The sequence below is a fragment of the Crotalus tigris genome, unplaced genomic scaffold, assembly GCF_016545835.1.
Source record: "Crotalus tigris isolate CLP2741 ecotype Arizona unplaced genomic scaffold, ASM1654583v1 scf7180000024124.1850442, whole genome shotgun sequence".
In the NCBI taxonomy this organism is placed as follows: Eukaryota; Metazoa; Chordata; class Lepidosauria; order Squamata; family Viperidae; genus Crotalus; species Crotalus tigris.
The window spans coordinates 1,501,904-1,513,937 of NW_024100400.1; the positions used below are offsets into that span (position 1 = coordinate 1,501,904).

General features: G+C 36.3%; 1 protein-coding gene across 26 annotated transcripts in view; it reads left to right on the plus strand.

The window, feature by feature from the left end:
- Positions 1-12,034, plus strand: part of ADGRL3 (adhesion G protein-coupled receptor L3) — a 638,839-nt gene that overhangs the window by 617,849 nt on the left and 8,956 nt on the right. For 11 of the 26 annotated variants that reach the window (XM_039322760.1, XM_039322757.1, XM_039322766.1 and 8 more), the window contains 2 exons: positions 1,378-1,395; positions 10,092-11,634. In XM_039322760.1, the coding sequence (XP_039178694.1) occupies positions 1,378-1,395; positions 10,092-10,891 (818 nt within the window). In that variant the 3' untranslated portion in view covers positions 10,892-11,634. Of the gene's footprint in view, positions 1-1,377; positions 1,430-10,091; positions 11,635-12,034 lie in introns of those variants that run through there. The other 15 variants (XM_039322773.1, XM_039322779.1, XM_039322776.1 and 12 more) reach the window with 5 other exon arrangements.

Consider the following 12,034-nt stretch of genomic DNA (forward strand, 5'->3'; position numbering starts at 1 on the left):
TGTCTGCTGCCGTGTTGGTCGAACAGTGTGGAATGGACAGGAGTTGTGCAAGAATAAGGGCAGAACAGCACAGAGTAGATGAAGGCATCTTTCAAAAGGGGTATTGTGGTGACAAAAGTGCTGAATGGGGCAGTTGCCCCAGTGTGAGTTTCATTTAATCTGCTTAGCTGTATTTTAATCTCCAACCTTCGCTTTAAAGCATCTGCAATGTTTGTTTTTTCAAAAACTTACAGAGGAATATAAATACTGTAGTAGAAGTATAATTGCTCTTTAAAACATAGCTTTTCAGAAGAGAAAAACAGCAGTTATGAAAAACAGCTAGTTTATGCTAATTTAGGTTCTCAGATCACCTTATTTTGGTATGAAAACAAAAAATTGTCAGTGCTATTCCTATTCCATATGAGAAACTACTTCACATAATCCAGCAAGACTACGCCACCTGGTATAGTGCATATATGTGCAATCAATCATACACTTTAATATAGCTACAGTTAATATTTCTATCTTTCATCAAAACTAGACAAAATGTCTCCCAAGAAAACTGCAATTTCTTACATAATAAAACATTCATTCTCTGTAAAGTTTTGTATATACTTTACAAGTATATGTGAGATCGCTGCTATGTTTCTTGTTAGCTTCTACATTAGCTTTGTTAGATTAGGAAGGTCCTGTGCATAAGTTGGGTAAACTGAGTAAGATCTAACTGTGGAAATCCAGGGAAAGTAACCTATAGTAAAATGAATTTGGATTTTCAACATTGTTGAAGGCTAATTTATTTATTCCAAGCATTTCCATTTATTAAGACCAGTCTTCACTGACATTTTCCTATTAGACTAAGAAGTGTTCTTGGATCTAAACAGTATTTTAACAGTTGCGTCAGGCTCTGTACTAGAAGCTGGGAATGCTTAACGTTGTTTCTGAAATGTTTCTCAAAACAACAGTGTTTGTTTAAGAGTACATTGACTGTTATGTTTGAAAAAAGCTAACATGATGTCCATAGAGGGAAACAACCATGTTAATACAGAATTGGATGATGTAATTAACAAAAATAAAAGTTTTTATCAGTATAATAAACATTAAATATTTTTATATATGGATATATACCATGATACTTTCAATTTCAGTTTCTAATTTTGAATTTTTCTTTTAAAAAGCTGATGATGAGATGAAAACTTCATTTATTATTATAAATATGTGACTTATACTCAAACAGAAACAACCCATGTAAATAAGTTCATTTGCTTCAGGGAGTTGAAATAGTTTCTGTTAATACTTTTTTCTGCATATCATCAATTTGCTTTTGATTCATATTTCTTCTATTGTCACTGTAAGCTTACTTGTTGTTTTTTCTTTCTTTTTCTTCATGCTGTCGTTTAGAGCCCTACAGAGAGACAAGTATGGGAGTAAAGCTAAACATTGCATATCAAATGTAATTTTTAGTTCACTTTTTAATGCATCATATATCAGTGATGTACATATTTAAAACAATTCATCTCTCACAATACAGAATCAAGAATAATAAGCCATATTTTATAACTATATATAGATAATAGATATGTTGTGTCTGTTTCATTTTGTCTTTCATCCAGTATGTTTAGTTTTGTGTAACTGTATACGAGAATGACATTTCTTTTTAATTACGAATATTTTTGTCTGCAAAGTCATGCTGTTTTCTTGCTGTGGCACATTTCATGAGAACTGTATTTCATTTTCAATGCAAGGAAATCTTTTATTTTCCTCAAATATATAAAAATGATAACTTCCAACTAATAATTGTATGCTTTTGCTGAAAAAGCAAGGAGCAATGCCTTAATGGGTAGGCATAACCAGTGATCCACTAATCTTTGCAACCTCCAATCATTATGAGGATTGTTAATACCAATTTAAACTATAAAAATGAATGATTTTGTTCTGCATCTATAATGGCTATTTTTCACTCATACTTTTTTCTGTCTATATCAGTGGTTCTCAACCTGTGGGTCGGGACCCCATTTGGGGTTTAATGACCATTTCACGGGGGTCACCAAACAAGGCTGTCCGCCATTTTTTCTCCCTGGCACCCAGTGATGTATAAGTGGTTGGAGGTCACCACAACATGGGGAACTGTATTATGGGGTCGCGGCATTAGAAAGGTTGAGAACCACTGGTCTATATGAAATACAGATACTATAATACCCAAATTTCAGTATGTTAAAATAAACCTGAAAACATGGGAGGAAAACTTGGGAAAAATGTACTTGAAATCAGAAAAATTGCAAGATTTGCATGTAATAACACTCCCCAGTCCATAATGCCTCACAGATGCAGACTGAATTCATTGTTTTCAGAAAGTTTGTCTTCTGAAAGTGAATGGCCAAAAAATGGTCAACAATTTACTTCAACAAAACAGTGCTGGTTTAGCCTCATCCCGCTCTTTCTGGCAATAGCATCAGAATTAATAGAAAAATGTGAACCCTTTGCATGTCTCATCTTTTGCATGCATTTAAAAGATTATAATATTAGGGATACTCAGATGGATCATGAGTACTTGAAGACTGTTAGTTATTCTAAATAAGGGTTATCGCCCAGAAGTTGCAATGAGATGCTTTTTTGGTACTTCCAACTCCAGCTATTTGAGAAGTATGTTCATTCACATGACTGACAGAACCAAATAGGAACCATATCACAATACTTTTAATAGGATCAGCTAAGAAAAGTAGCTAGTTTTTGAATGTCATAGTGCTTGCCCTAATGTTAAAAAGAACAAAAGTATGTTTTTTGTGTTGTATGACAAAACAGTTTGCAGTATGCCCTCAGCTAGGAACTCAGTTACTTTGCATCTACCAGGGAAGTGTGAAGATGCAGCTAGGCATGCTAAGACAAAGCAACCGTGCTTATGCCCCTGTTAAAAATACCAAAGCTTCAAATCTCAGTCATTAGTAAAAAATAATGCAAAGAACAGAAAACATCTACTGTAATAAATCTGGATATGTCTTATAGTTGTCTGACGCTTGTCAGAAGCCAGGCAGAAGCAAGACTACTATGTAGTCTTGGTCAGTGTTTTTCAACCTATGCAACATTAAGATGTGTGGACTACAAGTCCCCAGCCAGCAATTTACCATGTAATTTTCTCAGTGAACATTAAAGCTGGAAAAATAGTTTTCTCAAGAGGATTTTTTTAACTGAAAATATACATTGATCTAAACCAGGTTCCCCCAAAGTGGTCAGTATTGACTCCCAACAATTGATGAGACTATCCAAGATGTCAGTGGGGCTATCCCAAGGGGTTACTGTTGTTATTAGTAGTAGTACTATAAAAGTGGTATTATTTTTATATAATAAATACTTTGAAATTGATGAACAATCTAAAGTTTAATGAAAGGCTTGATGAGCTGAAGTGTTTGGGGGGCCCTGATCTAAACACTCATTGATGCTATAAATATCTCTCCTTCGTGTTGTTGTCCACTATTAACAATTATTATCTTTGTAAAAGAGACTGAGACACAGGCTCACTATTTGCCTGTACTAAAATACTTTTTATTAAATGTTTGATAAACACGTTTTAAAAAATGCACAATTGTGCCAATATGGTATAAATTTATATAACAAATCATACCAAATAACATATTCTTATTGAGAGGCAATGGGCATCTGCTTCTGGACATGTTTATATCTTCCAAAATAAGATAACAGGCATCACCACTTTATTGCATTCTTCTAAAATGCTGCAGCAAAAGGTTTTTTTTAAAAAAATAAAATGGGGGAAGTATAATTATAGATGTGATAATTATCACAATTCTGTAGATAGCAATCACTACCAAGTTAAAATAATGGATAGACCAGTATCCAAGGATATGTGTCAGCAGAAGCGGTTTTTCGTTTTGGTTTCCCTTTACTATACTTCTGTAGCTCAGAGCTTTTATTTTTGCTCCCATTGGCTTCAATAAGGAGAAAATGACAAAGGCAACATGCAGTATATTTGTAAAGGAATGGAGTGTGGATCTAAAGCCACCATTGCTTTGACCTCAGAATTCCCCAGCATGTTTCTTCTTTGCCTTAATCACCAGTCAGTCATCTACCACTCTCAGGATAGCTACAGTAGAAAGTACTACAGTTATCCAGAAGAAGTTACACTGAATCTAGGAAAGACTTACAGGTACCCTTAATGGTCTCTAGGTATGGACGCCCTCAGAGGGATTCCAAAACTGGAAAACTAGGCTGTAGGCTAGATTCAAAAGTCGAAAAGCATCTGGGAAGAAAGCAGCAGCAAGCTACTTCCACATCATTCCAAGAAAACTGCATAGGCATATCCCTGAAGTCATCTAGGGCTGAGTTTGACTTGAAGCTGTGTGCATATGGTCTGATTGTGCAAGCTCATTGCCAAGAAGCAATTTGGAGAATTAATATTGTAAATGAAAAATGATTTTTTTAAAATGCTATAATATCCCTTTCATTTAAAAAATCATTAATCTGATTTAAATAAGCAAAATTTTAGATGAGAAAAGAATTTATTTAATTTGTACATATCAACTATAAAAGCAACATCAAAACTAACAGCAGGAATTAGTTAATTGCTGCTAGTTCTGGCCTCATTGCACTCCAAGTGGCCTTATTGTTTATATCTTTTGCTTGGAGAACTTGGTCATTTCTTTGCAACATAATCATGAATATGTTTGTGATAGAACCCCCAGCGTTCACTGAATGTAGAAATCTTGTTGACTGTTTCTAGTTCAATGGATCAATTAAGCCTAACTAAGTCTGGGTCAAACAGGGCTAACCGGATGTGTTCTAGAAATCCATCAGGGGAACACCAGAGAGAATGCCTTTTTTTCTCTCTTACATACTAGTTATCTATATTTAACGCATATAAGTCTTCCATGTTGGAGGTATGATACAGTCATTAATGCTATCAGTCATTAATGGCACTGTCCTCCGTATCTAAGCCACCTTTCCAATATTTTTAATTGATGTGTCCTCCATACATTTTAACTATAATAATTTCTATAGGTTAATGTTAATATCATGTAGCTCTTTTTATCAGATTTGCATGCTCTGGCTCTTAATTTCAGGAGGCAACTTCATTTTCTAATAACAGAGCCAGTATAGCACAATATTTGTGCCATTCAATTGTGGAGAGCCCAATACTCTCTCAGTCCAATTTAGCTCATAGAATTTTTATGGGAATAAAAGGGGGGGGGGAGACTTTTGAGCTCTCAGGAAAAAAGGGAAGGATTGAAACAATATTGCTAATTAAAGCATAATTGGGTTTATGGTTTCTAAATTTGCTATGCAGGAGATTTTGGTGCATGACCTTTTGGAAGTTCGAATTTCCAGCTTAATCTGAGATGAATGTACTCAGAAATGTATTCCACTGATTGAAATTTTATGCAGGCTTAGAAATACCATCCACTACTAGATTTGCTACTGGGTAGGAATGAAAAGAAGTAAGCAAACATCACTTGGTTTGCAGTACACTGGATTCTAGTGCTTATTGCTTTAAAAACAAAATGAAAAGAGATATATCAGCAGTTTATTCAAATGTGTATTGTTAGGTCAAAACTTCTGAATAGGAATAAAGTAGTGAATAAGATCTCCTCCCCATCCCTTTTGCCTGTCCTCCCTAAATGATTCTACAACCCCAATTTGCTGTGTCCTCCATGGGGACAGCCATACTATACCATGCCTTACTGATCAAATAGCTATCCAGGAATCTGAAGCAGTTATCTGAGCAGAAAGTAGGCTGAAATCTTATCTGGTTTAATGTCCAAAGGTAGCATTTTGTTCAAACAGGGTTTTGTTCAAGAAAAACAAACTGAAAACAATTTCCAATATTTATTCTTGCAATTGTGCTTAATGTAGACAATCGTTATGTACATATTTATGTATATATGTAAGGAAGAATGTGAATTACTTAGAAGCCCCTTTTAAAGTTCAGGTTATTCTGCTTTGTCATATACTGGTACATTTTCTCAGAACTAATTTTTTCCTTCAATTTTTCCTAATAGAAGCATTTTTAAAGATATGGCTATACCTGTGCATGCTCAATTTTCAACAGCAAACCTCTTTCCTGATATGTGTATATTTTCAGACTAATTAAGTTAATAATGTAATGCCCAATCCCACTGAGTCTCAACTGAATTGCTGGCCATTTTTATAGCCCTTGCCAATACAAGCTAAATTGGAAGGTGGACTTTTCATTTTGTTTTAAAGATAATGCTGTCACAAGCCCTTTAAACTGATTCCATGAATTCTATACATTCCTGTTTCCAGAGTCATTTTATTAGGGGAGGGTGCAGGGTCTTCTCCATGATTCCACAGTAATTCTTTTTCTCTATGCCTAGCTTCCTAGTGTAGTGAATTGCAGTCAGGGGTACTAGAGGAGATGGCAGGGACTATCTTCAGTGGTTTACCTCCTGGAACTCTCTGTCTGGACTGAAGGTTTCCAGATGCGTTTGGTGGACAACCTTTGGCACCTAAACTCATGCAATTTAAGGACTTTTTTGTGATCTTGGAAACATAGAATCAGAGGGTTAGAAGGGAGATTGGATGTCTTCTAGTCCAATTCCCTGCCCAGTGCAGGAATCCTCATACCATTCTGGAGAAATGGCTATGCAGTCTTTTCTCAAAAACCCTCAGTGATTGAGTAGCCATATCTTCAGGAGGCAAGCTGTTCCTCTGCTTTTGAGTGTCCCAGAATCATACCATCACAAGAGGATTCTCATTGCCCTAAATTTTGCTCACTTGCATATTGTTAAGATATTAGCATTCTATTACTCATCCCATCCCGTGCCAGATTTTTCTGGCCACACAAAGCATATAGTTGCAGAAGAATGTCTGGCAACTTGACTGAACTGCTGGACCTTACCTCACTGCTTCTCAGCCACAAAAAGAGCAAGACTCAGAATGGCCCCAACTGCACCTGAAAGCCCACATTGTGGCCTCTAGAAAAGGGAGCATTTAAGTTGGAAACTAAATTATTCAAAAGTCCTGCAAGAGGAGTTTTGAGGAAATGTCATGCATGCTTATTCTGTTGGGTCTGCTGAGACCTACCTCTAAGGGATTGCATCTTACATGATTGCTTGGAATTAGTCCTAGAAATATCCTGCTAGGTATATTAACTGGTTTCTCAGCGTATGGCTGACCCTCTAGTTCCCTTCTCTGACTTTTGAAAGACAAAGTTGTCTGCCAGGTTTGTCAAGAATCTGTTTGATCTTCCACTTGGTGCAGAGTTTATCTCCCAGTTGATGTTAGGGTTGTGATCCCCCGTTATTATTGTGGTATGCTTCTTGCATACCTTAGTTAGCTGATAACAAAAAGTTCATCTATTTCCTCTGTTTGGTTGGGTGGCCTATAGTATACACCTATGGCAATGTCATTCTTTTTTCCTTTTATATTGACCCAAATGCATTCAAGACGATTTTCATCATTGTTCTGCTCTATTTCTGTAGAGATATAGCTATTTCTTATATATAGTGCAACTCCACTTCCTCTTTTAATAGGTCTGTTTCTTTTAAACAATTTAAATTCCTCTAGATATATATTCCATTCATGGGTTTCATCCTGATTTTTGATCTGATATGATCTCCTTGCAGTCCAAGGGAGTCTTCTCCAATACCAATACCACAATTCAAAAACATCAATTCCTCAGCACTCAGCCTTCATTATGGTTAGGACCATTTAATACTCTACATATTTACTGAGAAGGACCTGGAAACCTTTCTTTCCTAAGCAGGGTCGATAGGGAACTGCATGCATCCAAGAGCCTTTTTTACACCCAGCATATTTTGGAAGGCAGATCTAACCTTAAAGCTCAATGACATAAAGCAGCCAAAGAGCTGATGAGAATAGCTGGCCTAGATAGTTATTACCTTGACTGCTAAAGTGTAAAGTGGCCTGCTCCCTGCCCTGATGATCTCATTATAATTATTGTCTTGGGAAATGTATCCTCATGGGCACCTCTCACCAAATTCATCTGGAGACCCTTCCCAATGATCTGGACATCCTTGCCTAGGACTAGCTACTGGGAAATTTGCCTGGGAGGGAGAATAAGGACCACCAGCAGCAGGAAAAGTAGAGGACTTTCTTCACATCTCTAACAGCTCTAAAAATGGTAAGCTCTTTTAGACTACTGCTATTGGGAAGGATTCTATTGGACCCTGGGTGTCTTCCCCAATGCTTTTACATAAATTAATACTGCCTTAGTTACCTTATCAGACAGAATTGGCCACCCAAAACCTGGTCCATTCCATTTCTTTTTTATTCTTGATTAGTAAATGCAAATGAAATAATTGATTGAAAGGCTGTTATTTAAGAAGCATGGCTGAAGTGGGCAATTAATTGAAGATGAATCAATTTGAGTTGATTAGGAGTACAGATGTAAATTAAAGGAACAGATTAGCTGGGGTTGATTTGAATTATCACCATGATTACACAAACCAAGTATTTCAGACTCTTGATATGATCACAGATGCTTATTTTATTATTTAAAATTTTTAACTATATTATCTGGGTGATAAAGCTCCATAGGTAGGTTTAGTTGTATTACAATAATATGTCAAGACTGTAGTGATAGCAAATGGAGTATGGTCAGAGGGATAGTGGGAAAATGTTCTGTGTTTATAATTATAGTACATATTTGTGTTTAAAGGAAAGACATAAGAAATATTAATTCCAAAATATAAATTAATTAGCAGGGGCAATATGATTTTATTCAGAAAACTAACATGAGAGAAAGAATTAAAATCAATCCTCCCAGTGTTACTTCCCAAATCTCATCCATTTTGTCATCCATTGGCACATCCCTGCTCTATTCTAAAACAAAAACAGTGGAGAATCGAGTGACAGGGGTTGAGGTTTTTTGGGTTTTGGTTTTTGGGGTTTTTTGGCATTTTAGCTGTTTCGCATTTAAGGGAATGCAATAAACATGTGATAGTTCATAATTTTTAGGAACTTTGTATGCCTTAATTTGTGAATGGGAAAAAAGTAAATCTGGATCTTCTGATAGATCTCTGAAGTGTTGCCGAAGTTAGATTGTGGAAATGTCAAACATTTAACAATTTAACAGTAGCAGTAACAAAATTATTCATCTCTCCCCATCCCTATTCTAATAATATAGCTGGTATGAAAACATTTATGCTAATTAGGACAGGATTTTAGTATCAAAGATTTCTGAGCCGGCTTCCTACTGGTATTCAGACCATATTTCTATACTCATTGTTTGTTATATAATTTACAACAAGCTCAGTTTCTCAAAATTCTAAGGGGGGGAGAATGAGCAGAAGCCTGCCTAGCACTGCCTTACTCCCTCTTTGATTATATTTGATGTGCTTAACAATCATAATTAGATACATCTGAATTGTCAATGCTTAGGTCATTTAGAATAAGATGGGGAAACTTATGGCCTTCCAAATGCAGGACTATAATTCCCATATCTAAGGTTTTGTCTTCAATATTAAATATATAAGCTGAATAAATTGCAATTAAATCTGTATACTATGCAGTTGCTTCTAATCAGCAAGAAATTAAGTTTTGGGATTAGAGTCTAGCCTGAAAAAATAGCTCCAGAGCCTAGGAACTTTATAGCAAGACTGTCTGAAGGAGTGTCTTTCTCAGTATGAAAGTGAGCAGGCATTGAGATTTGCAAGCAAGGCCACTGTTTTTAACGCCCCATTTGTTGAGCACAAAACAAAATACCTTTACTTATGTCAATCCCACTTTATTTTAATTGCCTTTAACTCCCTCTCTTTTAGTCTACAGGAAAAGAATCAAGCTCTTTCTCTTCAACCAAGCCTTTTGAGTTCAGATAGTAATAATTTAGAGTTTTTAAATTGGATTTCAACTGTTTGTACTTTATATGTTGACTTTTTAGCCACCTTCAGTGTACTATGGAAGAAAAACAATATATAAATTGAAACAATAATTAATGGATAAGATTTAAATCCACATTTTCCATGTCTTGAAACCCAGTATCATATCTTTTCTCTTTATTCCTTTTTACACAATTACTGTATATTGCAACGAACAGTATATTGTTGTTTCTTAGGACAGTAGCCATGCTGTATATACAAATATTTTTTGGTACAAATCAAATTTTCTTGTGTGATATTTTTCAGAGGGGCTTCTGAACAATGCCAGGGATACAAGTGTCATGGATACTCTACCACTGAATGGTAACCACGGCAATAGCTACAGCATTGCTAGCAGTGAGTACTTGAGCAACTGTGTGCAAATAATTGACCATAGCTATAACCACAGTGAGACTGCCTTAGAGAAAAAGATTCTGAAAGAACTCACTTCCAATTATATACCTTCCTACCTGAACAAACATGAATGTTCTAATGAACAAAGTAGGAATCTGATGAACACATTTGTCAATAATCTTGGCAGTGGGAGTGACAATGATGCCATTGTTCTTGATGACGTCACCTTGTTTAACCAGGAAGATAACCTGGGCTTAGAACTCATTCATGAGGAATCAGATGCCCCACTGTTACCCCCAAGGGCATATTCTGCAGAGAACCACCAGCCTCACCATTATAGCAAAAGACGGATTCCACAAGACAACAGTGAAAGTTTTTTTCCTTTGCTAACCAATGAGCACACAGAAGACCTCCAGTCACCGAATAGGGATTCTCTTTATACTAGTATGCCTGCTCTGACCAGCATGCCAGGCACAGAAAGTGTCACCACCAGCACTCAGACCGATCCCCCATCAACTAAAGGTGGCGATGGCGATGACGTGTACTACAAGAGTATGCCAAACCTGGGCTCCAGGAACCATATCCAACAGCTACATACTTACTATCAGTTGGGGCGGGGCAGTAGTGATGGATTTATAGTTCCACCAAACAAAGATGGGACCCTGACAGAAGAAACCTTGAAAGGACCAGCTCACTTGGTCACTAGTCTATAGAACACTAAGTAAACATTTTAATAAAACAAATGCTCCCTGTACAACATCTGGATTATTGTCTGGATTTAAATCAAAGCAGTGGTAATATTGTGTGTTCTCCTACTCCATATTGTTCTAAACAACCAACAATTCTCATAACTTTTTAATGGAATTGATAGGCCCATGCAGGAAAAAGGCTAACTCCCTGTTGTTCCCCCTCACACATACACTGGCGTCACATCAGAGAGACCATATGCTAAAGAATGAAATACAAAAGGAAGTGGTCCACTGTGTGGCCTTCTCACATTATACTGTATTTGTTTAAGCATCTTTGGGTGCTGTCTTCTTAGTACCAAGGACCTGACTTACAAAAGGCCAAACATGCATTTGAAACTACTAGCAATGATGCGTCTAGATTGGAGTGCTGCACAAAACAGAAGCAAAAATAGCAAAACTGTTTATTCTGAATCTGTATCACATAATAGTTTGGGATTTTGGTTTTCGGTTTGAGGGTTTTTTTTTTTGTGTGTGTGTGTGTGTGTGTCTTTCTCTCTCTCACCACTTAATTTAGCCAAAGCTCACTGAACTGTGGAGCAAACAAAATCTAATAAAATAGAAAGAAAGTTGGTAATTGTATGCTACATGGTATATTTTTATGTTTTTCTGTATTAACTGATGATAATTCTAATGACAGAAAAAATGGAACAGTTCCTATGTAATGTACAGATACTAGCATTGCACATATAATCTATTCTTTGTTCCGCCAAAACTTGCGTCCCTGTTAATGTGGTGGAAAAAAAAAACTTTTTCTGTTGTGCTGGTCTTGCAAGTTTGTCTACCAGTAGAAACAATTCTTTTCATGTATACTTTATTTGGCCTTTTTTCCTCTCATTTAAAAAACACTGAGTAAACAAAGTAATGATTCTTTAATTTTGGGTTATGTGATATCACACTCTGTTTGTGCGTGTGTTTGTGTGTCGGTATGCAATATATATAAATGTGCATATAGACACAGATAAACACCCATACAATATACTGTTTCTTCTATCTACGAATATGCCAACGGCTTCTTTTTTCCAGATTAGAAACTTGATCCACGTGTTTCCAGGGCACAATTGATGAGATGCAGCAGCCTTTGTGGTCCTCAGTCCCTTCACCAAGGCA